Source organism: Chroicocephalus ridibundus, chromosome 7 (assembly GCF_963924245.1).
Source record: "Chroicocephalus ridibundus chromosome 7, bChrRid1.1, whole genome shotgun sequence".
Classification (NCBI taxonomy): domain Eukaryota; kingdom Metazoa; phylum Chordata; class Aves; order Charadriiformes; family Laridae; genus Chroicocephalus; species Chroicocephalus ridibundus.
In genome coordinates this window covers 18560368-18579046 of record NC_086290.1, presented here as the reverse complement: position 1 = coordinate 18579046, position 18679 = coordinate 18560368, and the positions used below count along the sequence as shown (strand labels likewise).

Genomic DNA, 18679 nt, shown 5'->3' with positions numbered 1-18679 from the left:
CAAATTATCAAAGAATTGACGCTTTGGAAAGTGGACAAAGAGTAGTCCCAAACATGATCTCAGATCCGCCTTTCCACTCATTGTCCATGGAGGTATTATGTGGCAAAGAGATATTTAAAAAGGCAGGATCAGATAGACCACGGGATCTGCACAATGGTGAGGTAACTTAACAAAAGATGAGCCACATTAGGGACACCTAGCAAGATTAGAGAGGTCACTCTAATCTGAAAGTCCGTATTGCACACAGCAAGTCTTGCATCATTTCTCATTGCTTCTGCAAGACACCACTATCTTTAATCTACCGACAACACAAAGGGCAGAGACTGAACAGTCCAAGCCTGTTATTTACAACAGTAGTAAATTCATCTGGCTGCTACTCCAGCGGAAATTGGTGTGGTTTGCAGTCAGCAGCAGCTTTGAACATCAACATCAAGAAATGTAGCTAGGGCGGCTTTAGCTGCCTCATGTAGACAAAAGATATGTCATAGCCTTTGGGAGAGGGGTACATGGGCATACAGGAAAGAAAGCAGTCATGGCACAATATAATTTCACTATATCCAGTCTTCCCCGTCCTTGTTGTCACTGGAACAGGCTCCCCAGAGAAGTGGTCACAGCACCAAGCCTGTCAGAGTTCAAGTAGCGTCTGGACGACTCTCTTAATCATATGATTTAATTTTAGGTAGGCTTGGAAGGAGCAGGGAGTTGGACTCAATGATCTTTACAGGTCCCTTCCAACTTGAGATGTTCTATGATTCTATGCTTAGGGTTCCAAGGTCTGCTGGAGATGGGCAGCGCGAAACAGGGAGTCATAATTGGCCTTTAAATTCCTGTTCTCCTCTGCATACAAACAGTGTGCAGAATATATTGATTCTTAGCTTGGTCTCACTTTTCTAAATCATGAATTCATTGGCAGAACTAACATAAGGGAACAATCTTCTGGGAAAAACAGAATGCAATCAACATGAGGGATCTTCCTAGGCAGCAAATTCTAGGAATGTAAGTATCAAGTGTTGTGACTGCCAAAGTGAAAAGTCAAACTATGTCCCTACCTAATGTAGTACCTAGACAAAAGGTTTCCAGAGTTAGGTGCTGCAGAGCCAAAAACCAAACACTTCTATCTTTAAGTTGCAAATTTACCCACAGTTACAAACAGGATTTGAGAAAGTGTGATGAGGGATTTCCTGACCCACTCTGAGCTCTTCCTCATCTTCACTCACTCCATCCATTTCTGGTCCACTGAAGAAAAGGATACAATCAGTTACTCGTCCTCCCTGGATGTGTCCATGTTGAGAGAAGTGCAGCTGGATGAACTTGCCAAAGCGGCTGGAGTTGTTGTTATAAACTGTCTTGGCATTTCCAAAGGCCTCCAGAATAGGGCTGCAGAAACAAGGCGATGGAGATACGATCGGTGATGGGATACCATTACAGCAAAGCGTGTGCCCAGCCTTTTGCCATTTGCACAGTGTGCGCTGCCATGCGAGATTAATTTGTTACAGCACCAGACTGGCCAAGCAGGAAGGGCTCAAGGGCGAGGAAGAATGGCAAGAGCAATTTAACAAACTGCTAGATGAATCTTAAACCTTTGGGACTGGAGTTAATTAAATCAGTCCCAAATCAGTATGGGCAGCTGGCGTTCACACTGTCACGGGCATTCCCCACCAATGTGGCTTCAGGAAATGAAAGGTGGCAAGGCCCAGACAGGTTGTATGCTTAACACAGCAGCATCCCATGAAACGGGTAAATTAATTTGTATTTTTTTTTCAGGATTTTCAGAAGCATCAGTCATATAGGGCAAGCACCCTGTACCTTTAAACCACATATTTTTTTGTTTCTGTTTCTGTCTTTGAAAGAGAAGACAGTATAAGCCATCTCTTAAAATTACAGGTAAATATTTTCAAACTAACAGACTAACATAGTACTAAACTGATTTGTTTGGTACCGAAATTTGATACCGGAACACACAAACCCTTGTTGTTACTTAAATCTGGCTTAGGTTGATACAAGCCACGTGGTTTCCAAGCAGAGGGGATATACACACATTATAGATTTGAAAACTTCATTCTAAGACAGCCACATCACCCACTTCAGGAAAAAAAAAAGTTGCAAGAAAAAAAAAAATCTATCACCAAACTTCAGACAGGTGATGAATTAAAGAATTTTGTATCCTGGTCACCTTCCTGTCTTCAGGAGGTTCATACAACATGGAAAATAGTGAGTTAAAATATGGTTTGGTTCTTGCTCCACAGAACAGTACAAGGGAAAAGCCTAAAGCATTCAAACTGACATGCTGAATCCATGATTAAAATATTCATGTTTGCAATTTAGCCAATTCTAAAATAATCTGAAGGCCTGACAAACAAGGAGTCACAGAGATGCTACAAGAACAGCCTGTGTGCGGTCACGTTTAATCTAAAACATACATAATTTTTAACAAAAGTTAATGCAGTTATTGCCCTGAGAAATATTGGCTTTTTAAACATCTCCATCGATCTACTGTGCAGTTCCCCTTGAGACAGGGGCAGATACAGGATTATTCACAAGTTAATAATTATAACAGGACAAATAATCACAACTACAGATACCGCTGGGCTTTGCTTCAGGTCTTGCAAGTGTTAGCTAAGTGAGAGCTGCTGTTGTGGGAAAGGTCCAACAACCTGCATGAAACTACAGGCAGTATTTTCCTAATGTATCTCTTGAAAATATCACTTTAAACAAACAAAAGCACAGAAATGAAATCGCTGTGTTACAATACATTACAACCATAGAACACCCAGTCACAGAAATCTGTGTGCACAGATGAGGAGGTAAATTCCTTGCCCTGGAGAATTCAAACTCCAAGGCCCTCGCCTCTGAAACAAGTATGTAAATAAGGACATTGCACCGGAATATCCCACGGAGCACGCCAACGCCATGAATCAACAAAAATTAATGGGGACAACCAGAAAAAGGGAGGACAGGGTTATGTTATATGACCATCACGGTTGCAGTGAGAGTGCAGTAGTCAGCCAGCCAATCTTTATGGCTCTAAATCATGTTAAATTAGATAAGCAAAGCACAAGGAAGTATCTTTATAGTTTAGTTTGGCAATGGGCTCACGCACATGAGCGTGGAAGTCTTCCAGGGATGGGGGAGGAAATAGGCACGTGGGTGTCTGAGGCTGGCGGCAGCTGCAAGGCAGAGGGGTGGGTGATTCCTGAGCTGATACAGCCAGGAATCAGGGCAGGTCCCTGGGCCAGGCAACTGCTGGCACCAGCAAGTCACATCACAACACGGCATTTGAGGCAACGGAGAACTGTGCGAGGAGGAGCGTCTGCATCAGGAAGGTGATGCTGGATGTGGGCAGGGTGTGCTGCAGGACTCAAAATGATGGGAAGCGGTTTCAGCAGGGCAGCAGAAAGTGAAGCCTGGATTTTAGAAATATTGCAACACATGCAGCTCCAGGATTCAGACGCATAGCTGAAGACAAAAAGAAGTTTCAAAGATTAGAGTGATGAATAACAGGAAAGGTGGCTATGCTGTCAGCAGTGGCACCCGACATGGAGAAGATGGGTGCTTCAGAGTCAAGCAAGCAAGAAAAAAAGCTGAGACGAAAGTCAGCAGGTTTTTTAATGGACTGATGGATATTTTCAAGAAGGAAAACAGACCAAAGCAACGGTGCCAAGGGAGTTTTCAACACATGATTTCTGAGAAATACATCAAGCACGAATGTTACAACGTACAAGTAAATGATAGAAAGCTGACGTAACGCTTTGTTTATAATGCTGTCTGAAATGAAGAAAGAATCCAGCATGTGCTGGGGTGCAAGGATGAGAATCCGCCATAAGCTAACCCAAGGAGCACCACTGGCAGAGCAAGTGAAGTTGAACTGCAAACATGTGAGGCAGACTCATTAGGAGTGGCAGCAGCTTCTGGCTCTGAGCCAGGTCTTCAGCTTCTCTTCTTCAGGGAAAAGGTGAGAAATGAAATTCTCTTGCGCTTACATTGCAGTAGCTCATGTAGCACACTAGAGATGTACACAAAATGGGTCGCGAGCTCTTACTCCACCTCACATCCTCACAGCTGTGGGATCTCACAGACTCAGGAATCACCTACCTACCATCATAAGCTTTCTGGATCGCAGTCAAGTTACCACTTAACTGCTAAGCGGGCTTGAGCTTTCTAAGCCACTTGCCTCAAAGCGGATTTTGCAGATCGTGAGTTGTGACTGTATCGCACTTAAAGGGCTTTTTCCAATTTGCCAACGTCCCTGGTAAAATCTGCGCACCTGCAAAGGATAAATCATCCAACAACTGCCTCGCGAGCAGCAGGTCCAAAGGAAGCAACCCTTCTGCTCAATGCTGCTCTGCTCGTAAGGAGCCTAAACCCGCGCTGCTCTGCAGCTGCCACGTTAGACACTGCATGTCTGCTTGGGCTGTTTGCACCACAGTTGCTGGTAACTTTTTGAGTCACTGTCTTCCAGGAAACGTTCCTTCTCTCTCCTCTCTAGGCCCTGAAATGTGCCACTTTCACACAGATGGTTCAAAGGACTCCAGCTTATTACACAACTAGATCCTGTTGCAGATTTACTCCTTTGGAGGTTTCTGCCACTATCACAGGCTCAAACTGGGACCAGCCTGCAGCCTTGCCCTTGACAGTACCAAACTGCAAGACCCCCAGTCACCGGCAAGACAGTCTTGTGTTGGGAAGTTTTTGTTTAATTAAATTCAATTTATTAATAGAATTCAGATGTTAAGAAAAAGCGTCAATAAAACAGACGCTTAAATAAACATCTTTCCTCCCTCTTCCCAAGGCTTACCTGAAATTAAACAACTATTGTCCTCCTTTTCTTAGCCTCAGCTTCCATTTTTACCTCAGGTTAAAACCAGCCCCTCACAACTCCCCCCGCAAGGCAGCGGGCAGCACAGGAGGCTGGGGTCACGCACGAACTCTTTCTGTCGCTCTTTGCTTCCTCGTTTTCTCAGCTGCTCTTTGCCTCTTACTGCTTTTCCTCAGCTGCCCTTTGCTTCTTCAGGATTTCCTGACATTTTTTCCCGTGATGTCCATCCAGCATGGGTCACCCATGGGCATCCCTGCCCTGGTGTGGGCCACAGACCCTCAGGGGTGTCAGGACCTCCTTTGGCGTGGAGGATCCCCCCATGGCTGCCGGTTTCTTTCCCAAACACTTTTGATCCGGGCACTGCGCACTTCCCTGCCTGCCTGACGCCTTGGCAAGGTTTTGGCGGGTGATGGTTATTCCCCGGTGCTGGCTGCAGCCAAGACCAGCTCTGGCCAGCCCTGGGGGCCTCCTCCCACACAGGTCGCGCCGCAGCCCCCAGGCAGACCTCCTCGCTCCTGCCCTTTACAGCTCCCATGGATGTTTCTCCACGAAATCACCTGCTTGGACAGCAAGACAGCTGCAAGGTGGCCCACAGGACCTTCTGGGAGCAAGATGTACCACTGACCTGAAACAATGGTGGCCAGGGGAGAGCAGGGGCTAAAGGAGGAGATGAGGAGTGAGAGCGTGATGGAGACTCACCATGAGCACAGCCACAACCGAGAGCTGTGGGAGATGGAGACGACCTGCCTGGACCGGCAGAGAGGGACGTTACCCTTGTCCCCTCTAGCCACTGCCAAGAGGGACGTGGGCCTGAGAGCCAGGAAGAGGGATGGCGCAGTGATGTGAGGCTGAGCTCCAGGGCACAGCCGGGTGGGTACGGAGGGTGAGGTACTGGGGGAAGGAGAAATCCCAGCCTTGGCTAGTGCATGAATTCTCCGGCTGCCACACACACACCCAGTGCTGCTATTGGAAAGAAGCCGAATTCATCCACAAGCAGCCGGGAGAGCAGCCACTGTGAGGTGTTCCGCTGAGACCGCGACCTCCCCATCTCCCTGACACGACGCCGTTCAGCTGCACGAGCCTCACCGACCAGGTTTGGCTCCATCGGCGGCCCAAATGCAGGTGCTGCCCCGAAAGCATGCCCCTGACAAAGGCAGACCGCCCCAGCACGCCGGCATCCACAGGGACAGAGCCCATGGTGCCCATACCTGCTTTCCAGGATTGCTTCTTCCACGCAAGTGCTCTTCTCAGATGCAGGGGCCCCGAGGGAGGTCTGGCTCATGGCTGACAGAAATTTCAGCAGCAGCTTGGTGCTCTCAGTCTTTCCAGCTCCACTTTCTCCACTGTTAAGGAAAAGACATAGGTTCCATTCACAAATCCAGGACAGAACGAGCTAAAGACCATCCCACCCATAGCAGAGAAGTGATCTCCAGGAATAAACACATGGCATTTCCAAGCAGGAGTCGGGCACAGGGTAGGGTAGGATGGTGTGGATATTTAGGCAGATGTCATTGCAAATGGAGCAGCAGGAGCAAGGCGTGTAATGCGGTCAGGGAGTATCCGGTTCTCCCATTTCTAACCTTATCAGAACACACTGGCTGTCATGACGCTTCCACAAGCAGCAGTAGCACTCGTTAGCGGTGGCGAAGATATGGGGAGGCAGCTCACCCAGGCGGTGCTGTCTGTACAGGTCTATGGCATCCACACTGTACAGACCAGGGATGGGTTTGTAGGGATTTACTGATGCCAAGATGGAACCAATGTTTGTCTAGGGGGAGAAAACAAAACACAGCAAGAAAATAAAGCTCCTGAAAAAAAGAAAAAAAATCATGACAAACCTGGACCCTGAAATAACTCATGATGAAGGGAGAAAGTCTAAATAAGGAAGCTGGGCTTCAGCAGAGAGCTCCCCAATTTGGCAAAGAATGTCAAATCCCAGGGCAGGAGCTGCATGACTGCGTATGGATGAGGCAGTTTGAATTTCGCTGCTTTACAATAAAATGTTCTTAGTCTGTTGTCTTTGCTATATTAAGCTTACACAATTTGAAAACATGAAGCCACCTTCATACCCAGCTACCTTGCACTGTGCTTGAAGCTGAAAAGCAGAGCCAGGACTGAAGGAGTGTCAGGAGATGCCTTCAATGCCCCTATCCACAGCCTTAAGCCCTGAGGAGGGGGCTCAGCAGGGTTCAAGCACCTCTTGAACAAAGAGGTGGGACACAGAGACATGCACACATATGTGCAAAGAGCCACTAAAGCATATCGTTTTTCTTCTACTGAAAAATGCTGTTTGGAGCAGCTTAAGTCATTTGATAAGCCAAATCAAAACTGACAGCTGAAGTTGAGGCTCAGGATTTCAAGTCAAAACATTTCTACTTTTTCTAAACATTTTATTTTGAAAATATTTATTTTGAAAATCTCACAGCTCAAGAAAAGAGTTAGTAAGGTTTAAAATAAAATGCCCAAAGCCCAATATTGAATTTCAAATGTATTCTTTTTGTGAAGTCAGAAGGAAATTAATTTTGGTTTTTGGGGCACGATTTTTTCGGTTCAGCCATCCAGCTCAAATCTAGTTATTCTCAGAGCTGCAGTTCAGAGCAATGGTGCCACCTCTCTCGTAACAATGGCTTTGTAATATGGTCAACATCCAGCTTAAATCCTGCGGCTGGTGCAGTGGCCTCCTTCACAGGGACATCTTGGGCTGCTCTACTCCAGCAATACCCATTCTCAGCAGGGGTGACAGAGGAAACATTTAAGATTGCCAAGGTGCCAAGCTTTGTGGCCAGGGACAATATCTAGTATTATTTCCAAACCATGAACTACGAGTCACCGCACACATTTATGAGGATTTGCATGCATCCATTGGAGAAGCTGTAAACAAAACACTTGGTGACAAGAAAGGTGTATGCTTTCTCCCTGCCAAATGAAATCTGGGGCCATACTGCAATGCCGAGCTCTGAAGCCAGACTAAGATGTTCTAGTCACCAAAATATTTAAAAATCATTTATTAAAGCGGCAGTCATAGATCATCAGGGGAAAAAAAAAATCACCTAGGCCTAATTGCATTATCGGTATGAACAGGCTAGCGTGGAGCAAGTCCTGAGGACCCTCTGACATGGACCTTTGTGGACAGAAATATAATTCATTGGTGATGAAAGCAATAAGCAAGCAGATGATCTTTGGCAAGACAGGTGGGAGGAAATGGGAAAGCATTGAGATAGGAAAATATGGATTGGGAAAAGGCACTGTACAACCAGTTGAGCAACAGACATTGTCCAGAGACTGCAAGACAGTTTTGTCCATCCTAACACTTCTCCCAGACCTTCACAGCATTTTTTCCTCTCAGATGTTTCATTTTGCATTTCCCACTCTAGTTCCAGCTCTCCCAAGGAACAAAGCTCCCACCACAGTCCTTTCTAGAATTTCTTCCAGTACAGCCATCTTTTTCAAAGGTGTTTCTAGGAAGCTTTTACATCTGCCAGTTGTGGTCTCCTCATCACCTGCCAACCCTTATAGACAATTTCTATCCACAAGTTTTATTAGTAGCATTTGTGCATCAACCATGAACACACCTGCCACTCTCTCAGCAAGGAGTGATCATCCCCAGAGAACTCTGAAGAGCAGGACAAGCCACTCATGGCATGTCTGCTTCTCAAGAAAATAGATCCTACTTGGGTGGTTAGGCATGGCAGAGCTAGGGACAGCACAAAACGTGGCAGTACATCCCCTGGCTCATTTATACATCACTCACATTATGTTGGGTCTACTTTATTAAGGGACACAGGAATGTCAGGAATGAAGGGGGAAGATACACTTAAATGCTGCAGGCTGTTGCTGCGCTCACATGATTTCCTTAGTTTGGTAGAGCTTGAATAGCATTTCTTTGTAAAACAAAAGATACTGTTGAGATTTTCAGTATTCCTGTAGCACGTTAATTATGGGTACCACACCAGTACTGCTACCTACACTCCCTGACCAGAAAGGATCCCCTTTAGGAGCTCATGGTAGGATTCCTCCAGGCATACAGCTCACATCTGCACTGCCCTTTTTCACAGCAGTTGTCCACTTAATGTTCTCAGTTTTCCATGCCCTCATTATTTATTTTAATTATTATTTATTTATTATTATTTTTAATATTAGTTACCAGTAATCCAGGTTACCCGTTCCTTCAGGTGAATTTGTTTTCCAGAAAATTATGGTATCTCTCACCCGTTTCTGATCTCTGCGATTTCCTTCCAAATATTTTTGGCCCTGACTGATAGGCATAACTCAGCACAGCTTCATCTGCAGCTTTAGCCTGCTATGCTCTATCTGTGGAGACCATGGACAACGATACTAAATGAACTCGAACGCCTGTAACATTCATGTTATTCACAGATCACGGCAAGTCATTAGGGGGCACTACAGCTGACCTTCTCAATTTCTGCTTAACTGAAAACTATACGCAGCAGGGCCGCGGCAAAAACTAATAGTTAGTGATAAGGTAACTGTAATATTAATATCTGCACTGCAGAAATACAAAATGGCACTTGTCTGGTTTGGTGTCCTCCAGGTCAGACATTGCACAAATATATACCCAGATACGGTCCCACTCAAGAAGTGGCTTACAATCCCTCACCAAGGGTTTCTTCCCAGTGCTCAGAGTATTACAGAAGTCAGACCCCTTTACAAATCTCCCAAAAACTCAGATCTGAGGGGCACCACTGACATTCATGCACAGACAAAAAAATGACATCATATTTAAACTTTAAACACCTTTACATGCAGAGGGAGCAGCCAAAGAACTAATGCTGAAGAGGAGAAGGAATGACATACCAGAGCTAGAGGAAAGGCTTAAGGAGATACACCTGCTGTGACACTGTCACAGCGCTGGTGTTGAGGCATTTCTGGTGCGAGGCACAGGCTGAAAAGGGAGAGACTCCTGCCTCGCATTTCAAAGTGCGAGGAAGAGGTAACAGGAGGAAGATACCCAAATGGGCGAAGGGCTGCACAAACACATAGCATGCGTCAAACGCAGGTCAGGATGAGCAGCAAGGACAAGGGCCATCAAAAGAGTGTGTGCACGTGGGTACTGCCACAGGGTCACAAGGCTATGTTCCTAGACAACAGGCAACAACAAAAAAAGAGAATTTGCGGTCTCCTCTGCATCCCAGCGCAGGAGATGGTTCAGAAACGGGGTCACTTTATTGATCATTTCCTGGAATACAGGTGCATATGGTTTGGTTGTCCTGGTAACAGTTGCTGTGCAACACAGATAGAGATTTACATTTTTCCTGTCATAATCTGAAACACTCTGGGAGCACATAGCATGGACAAGCAAGGTAAGAGTAAAGCAAGGTAAGGCAGTCTGTGTAATATATCCTCCTAGTCCTCTCCAAGTCTCAGCAGAGCGCGCTGCCATCCCAGCACTCCAGGGATGCCTCGTCCCAGCTGTGCTTTTCCTCACAAGTCCCTTTTCTGACACTTGCCTCCTTCCTGAGGGCCCGAGAGGGAAATCAGGAGATGCTTTGAGTATTCATCTGTGCAAGGAGAGCAGAGGAACTCAAAAAAAGGCACAACTGCATGTAAAAGCAGAAGGATTAGGCAACAGGTTTGCTCTCCTAGCTTTTTTGAGCGGTAGCTTTATTAGGATCAGGAGAGATACGCAACAAAAAACTGTGTGCACTGCACTTTCCAGTCTGCTTGGCCATATAAACCTCTGAACAGCAATAATGGGGAATCTGGGGAACGGGAATGCCAGCTTGTAGAACATGCTGGTTCTGGTGATGGTGATGGAGGATACAGAGCTGCACAATTACCACAAAGACTAGAGGTGAATGTTCATGTTTTGGAAGTTCTATAGAAGCAAAGAGGCCCCTCTGGTAAGGGTAGGATCTCACAGGGCTGAGGGAGCTGGCAAGGCAGAAAAAACGTCTGTTTCTATCCACATGAAACAATGGTAAAATCAGCATTTCACATGCAAAGTGTCAGCCCCGAAGCTAAACAAAAATCATTAGCCAGGGACGTGACCCAGCTTGAGCACTTACATAGATGTTACCCTGTTGGTAGCGCTGGTGCAGGTTAAGCAGGATGGCAGCTTCATGCAGATCTCCCAGCATGGACATGTCTTCTACCCCATCAACGCTGGTCTGGTGCATTGGCAAGACCTTTTCTCTGGAAAGGGAGGCCCTGGGGTACTGGAATACCTGAAAGAATGGGGAGAAGTCAAATAAGCTCACGACACCTGGGCACGTGGTCTGATTTCCTACCAGAAACATGCCCCTTTCCACAGCTTTATACTTCAGCACCAGAAAAGGAAACAAGGCACAGATCTGCTCCCTATTTTTATAGTCATTCTTCTGTTCCTGTTCTTACCTATTTGAGCTCTCCGGACAGAAACCATACAGCACACTCCCTTCTTTTGCTACAGAGTCAATCTCTCACCTTCACTACTGACAGGGACAGGTCACTGCAAGGTCACTTGATTTTTACCGAAATCCCCTTAGCAGGAGCAGGGCACCAGCCTCCAGCTGCACTAGGCTGGACAGGTATTACACACTGCTCTTGTGAGTGTGAATAATGATGGCAGCTGCTCCCAAGAGACCAGAAACAGTCTTTTACAAAAACACAGGTGGGATCATATCTCTGACTGTGGGGAGGTCGAGGTAAAGCTTATTCACTTTCCAGGATTGGCCCTGCACTCTCATAGGAGCAGCCAGAGAGCATCTGGGAGAGGGTGTCATGTCAAGAGCAAGGGAAAGCAAAGCAGATGAGAAGGCAAATAAAGTAGTGACATGCTGTGTGCGTACTGGCATGTATGTATATGATGCAGCTTTCAAAATATTTGTACAGTGACAGCTATTAACTTCTATCACTGCTCTGGGAAGTGCCCATTTCTCTCTCTATGCAGCTGCACTCCTCTCGCCTCAATTACCGCATCCTTCTTCCTGCTAGAGCTTCCTCCTCCTCAATAACCCACTCTTCAGCTATCAGGTCATCTTCTTCACCCCCTTTCAACACAGCTGAGATTATGTGACTGTTCCCCTCCGCCATAGCTACATCCCATCCCTCCTTTCCTCCTCCTCAAGCACGATGCTGGCATTTCACAAAAGTTATTTCAGTTGCTTCCCACTCTTGGATTCAACCATGCGCCATCTCCCACCCAGCATCCCAAGCTGAGCTAGATGGTAAGACCCAAGAAAGACAGATGGGAGACTTCATACAGGCAGCCTGGAGAAGCAAACTGGCCTGCAATAACCCTTCTGAAGAAATTTGGGCTTTTCCTTCCTTCCTGGGGCTCTGGTCTCTACCTCATTTCCATCCCTGCTTGTCAGCCCTCCCAGGTGCCAGCAAGAAACTGCCAGACTCCATAGGGAATGTACCATGATCTATAGTGTTGATCTAACTGGTTTCTCCTGCCTGCTTTCCTGGAGTCCTCGGGCTGCTGTAACTGCTAGGGAGAGGCCATCCACGCAGCTGCAGGCTGAAGACAGAATGAGGTCACCCTGCCCCCTCCAGCGAGCCACCCTTGCGAGTCCCTTGCTGGGAGCTCACTGCCGCAGCGCCTTGCAGGTGCCCATAAGCACCCCTTCTCAGCTCTGACCTGCACCCTTGCCAGCAAGGGGAAGGAATACCCTGGCACAGGATCCCTTTACGAGACCCCCCGTGATGCCTGCAAAAGCGTGCGCAATCGAAACAGCGGCTCCGTTCCTGGAGGCAGCTGGAGGGCAGAAGCAGGCTCATTTCCCCAGATGTGTTCACCCCAGGTTTGACCAGTCAGACCTAATGTGACGAGGACTTGGTCTCTTCCACCGGGAAACTGCCCCATAGCCCAGTTTTGTCGCCAGCCGGGAGGCTTTAAAAAAATACACAGCTCAGGTTTATGAATACAGTAGAATGAAGGCCACACCAGCACGCAGGCTCTCTCCAGGCTGCTCTGGTCTTCCCTGCACCCCTGGGTATCAGAGAGGTATGACTCTGCCAGCAGCAGGACCCCCACTCTGCAAGCATGGCCCAAAAAACCCAAATCAATTTATTTTTTCTTCTTCAGAGCAGAGGCCTCGGGCACTTCCACAAGAGAACCGAGGGAGCAGGAAGGGAAGAATGGGACAACTAAATTCAGGGGAGAGCACAAGCTGCAGATGCACAACATGAACTGGACTCTCTCAGGAGCAAAACCACTACAGCACTTTCAAACCATGAGACAGCAAACCACCCTGGCTCTCTCTTCTCTGCTGACTTGGACAAATTTTGGAAGGGGACAAGTCCAAAACGGTATGACGTGATCTTTCCTTACATCTGCCTGGCACTTACTCATTTACCACAGTGTCAGCACTTGTGGCCATTTGGGCCAGAAGAGAAATACTAAGAAAACAGCTAGGGGAAAAAGCTGAGTGGACAAATGTCCCAAAAGATACCAGGTGGTTGGCAGCACCTATGCCAAGAGGCTGCAACGTGTAGAAAATAACTGTGTGATGGGTCAGAGCTTGTTTACTCGCTCTTGTAGACAACACAGGAGAAAATGGGACCCTGAAGAGCAACAAGGGCCCTAAATACACAAATAAATGATTAGCGAGGATTAGATCATCACCTGTCTTGAGCGGCCTCATTGGGGTTATTCAGTCATCCCTCTCTGAATAAAATCTGGTCCAAGATCCTCAAAGACTTAAGCAGATGCTCTGGCAGGACTGCAGGAAAGGTGGATTGGGAGCATTGTCTCTGGTACTATCTGAAGAGAAACACTGCATAGGTGAAATATACTCCCTGGGGAAGCAGTCTGGTGCTGCATTGACACCCTAGCCAAGGCCAAGATGTCACTTGTCCCTGAGGGTGGGGAGGTTCACCAAATACTCTTGCCCATCACTGCACCCCTAGCAGCTAATCCTTCCTCAGGCAGAGGCTGGGAACTCCAGCCCTACTGAGATTTTGGGGGGGGGAGGTCTCTGTGCCTCTGGAAGGTGCTTGTGGAACGCAGGAGGGGTTTCAGGCCTTTCCTGGCACTGAGAGAGAGTTGGCTTTTAATCTGTCCTCTGCCCTTCAGGGTAGAGAGAAGTTTCCAGTCTCTGTATCACCACCAGGCTGCAGGGATCATCCAGGGTCCTGAAGATAAACATGTGGTGGTTTTTTGTTCTCAAGATTGTGTCAAAGGGGCTTTTCCTGAGGAGCTCTGAGGTGGTTCCCAAACATGACCCAGACATGGTGACCCTTCAACCTTTAGAGCTTGCAAAGTGCTGCGCTGATCCAGGCCAGCCAGGCCCTTTCCAATCTCCAGCCACCCCAGTAAAGATGTTCTTGTTACCCCACTGCTCACTTTTGGACTGCTATGGCAATGTGCTGGGAGAGCAGTTTGGAGGAACATCCTCCCCTCCATCCTGCTCCAGGTAAGGTGAGCCAGTCTGGCTTCAACAGCTTGCACTACTGAGCTGAATATCCTGGCTGATTTTGTCCGAAGCAAGTGAGAACACAGACAAACTCATTTCTCAGCAGAGCTGCCTCTGGAATATCCCTTTCCCAACAAGTTAATACTTAAACAGAAAGTTATAGATATTAATAAGCAGATCTTCATTACTTGGGAAGAAAACCCATCAGTTTTCAGTGTAACTACAAACAAGACAGCAAATACCACACAGGCAGCTCACAACACAGCCAAAGATTTCTACTTTTTCCAAAGTGATGAGCTGATTGTTTCAGATTTAGCCCACAGTCAGAACAAAACGAGCAGGACTCTCTCCAAGCTCCTGCGATGGTCAGAAATAAAGCAAAACCTGGCTGGCAGACAAGCCAATACAGGGATTGCCAAGCGCACCGGGCTGAGCAGGGGAGAAATGATTCCTTCTCGAGCTCAGATCCATCCATTAGTGCAACCCTGAGCACGTGAGCAAAGCTCCCACCCAGCATCTAAGTTATGTTTATCCATAAAGCATTCAGCTGGTCTGTCTGGACTGCGGTTTCCAATCTTGTGTTTCATAAGTGTCGGCTCCTCCTTTCCTCCCAGGAAGTCACATTTCTGATGGATTTGTTGCTTGAGGTGTTTTTAAGGAAGTGGAAAAAATGGCAAAAGCTCTGAAGAATGACTGGCCTTCTTACCTCAGAGCTGCAGGAGCTGCAGGGATGCTGGGCCACAGCAAACATGAGGACACTAGATTTAGGGATCATAAAGTAAAGTGAAGATGTTTTCATCTGAGTTTTCACCTGGGGTAAGACAGCCAGTCCTTCCTACAGTTATGAAGCAACAAAGGCACTAGGCAAGGGAAGCACATAGGACGGCTATTGAAGAGAGCACTGAATAAAGCAAGCCCTTTAATGATCACCATGTGCTTTTTCTGCATAAGCCATAAAGCACACGCTCCTTCAGCCTAGCGGTTTCTTCTTTCATGGAGGAAAAAAACAAATCCAGCTTTTTCAGACCTGTGACTCTACCCGGCATTATCCTGTGCACTTTTTCTAGCATGGACACAGGCTGGCGGTGGGTGCAGCCACTCAGCTGGCTCTATGGCGGGATTTCTGGTGTCCTTTCAGAGGTGCCAGGTGGGTTTGGAGGATTCTCCAAGGCCACAGCAGCATATCAGAAGAGTCAGGAGCAAGCCTGAGAGAGTCACAGAAGTACTCACCATTTGTTGGTGCTCTGCAGGCTGCTGCGTTACCTGTGATGAATGCCTCTGTGATCTCTTAAAATGCGTTAGTGACTATCCAGCACTCCCAACACAAGGCAGCTCCTCCAGAAAGGATTTGAGAGGCTTGAGGAACGAGATGGAAAACCTATGTGCCTGCTAGGTGAGTTTCTGTCTCTGAGAAACAAATCAGGCTCTTTAAAAAGGAATGACGATTTGAAATCTAGCCCTTTCAAAGCACGAGTGAAAAATATGACAGTCCTACCATTGACTCTCCACAAGCTGGAGTCCTAAATCTCCTTTTTCTCTGCTCCCTCCTTTGCCAGGTAAGAGGCTGAAAAAAACCTGTCCAATTTTCTGTAACAAAGAAGCTGCCTGCAGCTTTTGTTCATCAAAACAGCTGAGCAGATCTAATTGCTCACTGCTGGAAGGCACAGTCCTGCCCATTTCCCCATCCTCCTCCCAGCCCAGGCACCAGTTTGACTCAATAAGAACCTCAGTGAAGGCAATGAATAGATTTCCCAGGGTCAGGGAGCCGAGCTGACTCACTGAGGACTTGGATGATCCCCAGAGGTCCCTTCCTACCAATATTACTCCACGAGCATTGCAGCAGGCATGCCAGGGAACCACAAGGAACACAGGGCTGGAAGTAAGGCAGGGAAAAGACCCGATTCCTATTGCCAGCAGCGAGGTCTGCTCTCAGAGGAGCTCAGCTGCCTTGCTGAACTGCCCTAGGCATAGCAGCTGCACTTACACGGGGAGTTCATTTCCACGTGCCCCCGACCTAAAGGGCTGATGGCAAAAGTCACTGAAGCAGAGGGTGGTGAGAGCAACAGCCCTTGCAGCAGCATGGCTTGCAAGAAACACATCCTGGCAGAAATGGCTGCTCAGCTGGTGGAGCTGCCTCCTTCCTAGGAGCATTTCGCCAATATAATGGTTTTGCTAGGTTGTTAATGCAAGTCCTTCAAAGATGGCACAAGAAAAACCAACCAGAGTGAGGTGGGCAGCCAAAGGAACAGAAGAAAGAGAACAATCTTATCTTTTTAACCTTCGTTAGACCTTTGGCATGGTGTGTAAAAGAAAGCAGGGTCAATTTTCAGACACTATTGTGGCATTTCAATTGATAAATTTCCTTTTAACATTAAGGTCACACAAGACCAAGAAGTCCATCTTGCAACTTGGCTCAGGCGGCAGCCTCATGCAAACTTCACTTACCGTGCCATAATCTGAGGTGAAGAGCACGTTTCCGTCGGCACATGAGCCAACAGTGCATGGCTGCAGCTGGTCGTGCTCCCGCAGCCATACCCTGGCACCCTGCAAAAACCAGAAGACCTCCTGTTAGAAAGAACTGGAACTTGCAAGACCCATACCCAAGGTGCAAACACCCATGGAAAGATGGGGGAAACAGCAGTATTCAGAGGCTACTTCCAAGCTACAGCTGCTTAAAATTTTTAAGCAAGTCCTACTTACATTTTCAAGGAAAGTGGTTTTGACTTTTTTAACATACCATGAGAAGAAGAAAAAGCAGTTTTAATCAGCTTCATGCAGAAACCAATGTAAGGAAACAGTGGTTTTTATAGGGAGAGTCATGGAAAGATACAAACATGCAGAATAGTGGGTTCGACTGTCTAAATATTTTCAAACTTGGAATAGCTGGTCATCAAGAGTCATGCTATAATAATAATAGAAATGTAAATAAAGCATGTTTAGAGTTTCATACACCCACACATCATTGTAAATCAAAATGCTTCCAGAAGTCATCAGCAACAGCTAAGTAGACTTCACAGAGCTTTGTTTCCCTCTCTTGCAAAAGTTTCCCTGGGTAAATGACATGACTTGAGTGTTTTTCTGATGTGTATATACACTGATGTATATACACTCTGATGTTTATATGATGGCCCTGATGTATATATAGTTTCACACACCCCACAACATCTTAAATTGCTCATTGTCTCTCAAGACAAGCCTGCGCACAAAGGCAGACCTCTGCTAACACGTATGCAAGGATCTGCAGGGCAAGCAGATCTCATATCTTACCTACCAAAAACAATGCTGGGGAAATCAGTTTGCTGGATTGGCCTCTTCTGCTCTGCCCGACTTTGGGACCCGGTACAAGAGAAAGAGCAGGAGCACGAAGGCAAATCAGGGAGAGCGTGACCCACAATTACGCAGAATTAGGCATAACGTCACACCGCATTTCAGTTATTGCAAACTAATCTGTTCCATGTCTTCCCAGAGAAATCACATAAACTCTGCTTAGGTAAGTATTGAGAAAAAGCCAAAGTGCTGAACTGTTGAGTAACGTTAAGGCCATCCTGCTTTTCATCGATTCATAGACCTACTTTCTTCCTAATTTGTCTTCTGCCCCTAAGTTATTGATCATAAAAGCCCTTCCTATCCTCTTAAACCCGTCAGCACCATTAGCTCCTTGCTTATAGGCTTATTGTGCTTGAAGAGGTGCAATAGTATTTCTATATTACATTATACAGAATGTGGAACACTAATTCTATTTTTAATGATTTATTGTAGTTTAGGTGGGGGGTTTTAAACTACTTTAGTCCCTTTAAACACTTTGGTACCCTAGATTTTCTTTCTTGTAGAAGATACATCTATTGGCCAACCTCTGGTCCTCAGAATAAAGAAACTAGTTCTAATGACATAAAAAAAAGGCCTACATAATCCTAGCTTTGCTGCTGTGTTCTGCTCTAGAGTTTCCACAGCAGGCAGATTAATTTCCCCTCATTAAGTGAATGAAAAGCACAAGTGCATCTGATTAGTACCTAAACCCAAGGATGGTGTGCAAAGATCACCTTCATGGCCAGCAAGCAATAGAAAGAAATGTTTTCTTACGTTGCAGATTCAAGTTTCAAGATCCCAGAGAGGTGGTAAGCAATGCACTGAATGCAGATTTTGAGGAACTATACAGAGGTCTTCATGACATCCTCTTACATTTTCTGATAATCTCAATGCTTGAGACAAAGTGTCCTGAGGCATCTGGGCAAGACATTGCTGTTGAGAAATCATCCATTTCCCAAATCACACTCTGACTGTTCCGCATGAACGTATGAACAGCAACATGCATTAGTACAAGATCTGTAAGCTGTTTTCACCAAAGGCTCCTATCACCATCATGGCGTCAAGAGCAAAGAGTCAGAAAACAGCGAAGTCGTGTCTGGAGTTCTCAACAGTGGGATGAAAGAAAACCTTTTCTAATATACTTATCGTAAACACTCATTCCCAACAGTGCATTTCAATGCCTTCAGCCACCAGTAAC

The 18679-nt window shown here is 46.5% G+C and overlaps 1 protein-coding gene across 1 annotated transcript in view; it reads right to left on the bottom strand.

The window, feature by feature from the left end:
- The window catches only part of LOC134518568 (unconventional myosin-X-like), a 96969-nt gene that overhangs the window by 65512 nt on the left and 12778 nt on the right, over window positions 1-18679 (bottom strand). The window contains exons 2-6 of the mRNA XM_063341505.1: window positions 16621-16719; window positions 10843-11001; window positions 6397-6584; window positions 6025-6159; window positions 1253-1377 (exon numbers count right to left, since the gene is read on the bottom strand). Coding sequence (XP_063197575.1) covers window positions 1253-1377; window positions 6025-6159; window positions 6397-6584; window positions 10843-11001; window positions 16621-16719 — 706 coding nt within the window. The remainder of the gene's footprint in view (window positions 1-1252; window positions 1378-6024; window positions 6160-6396; window positions 6585-10842; window positions 11002-16620; window positions 16720-18679) is intronic.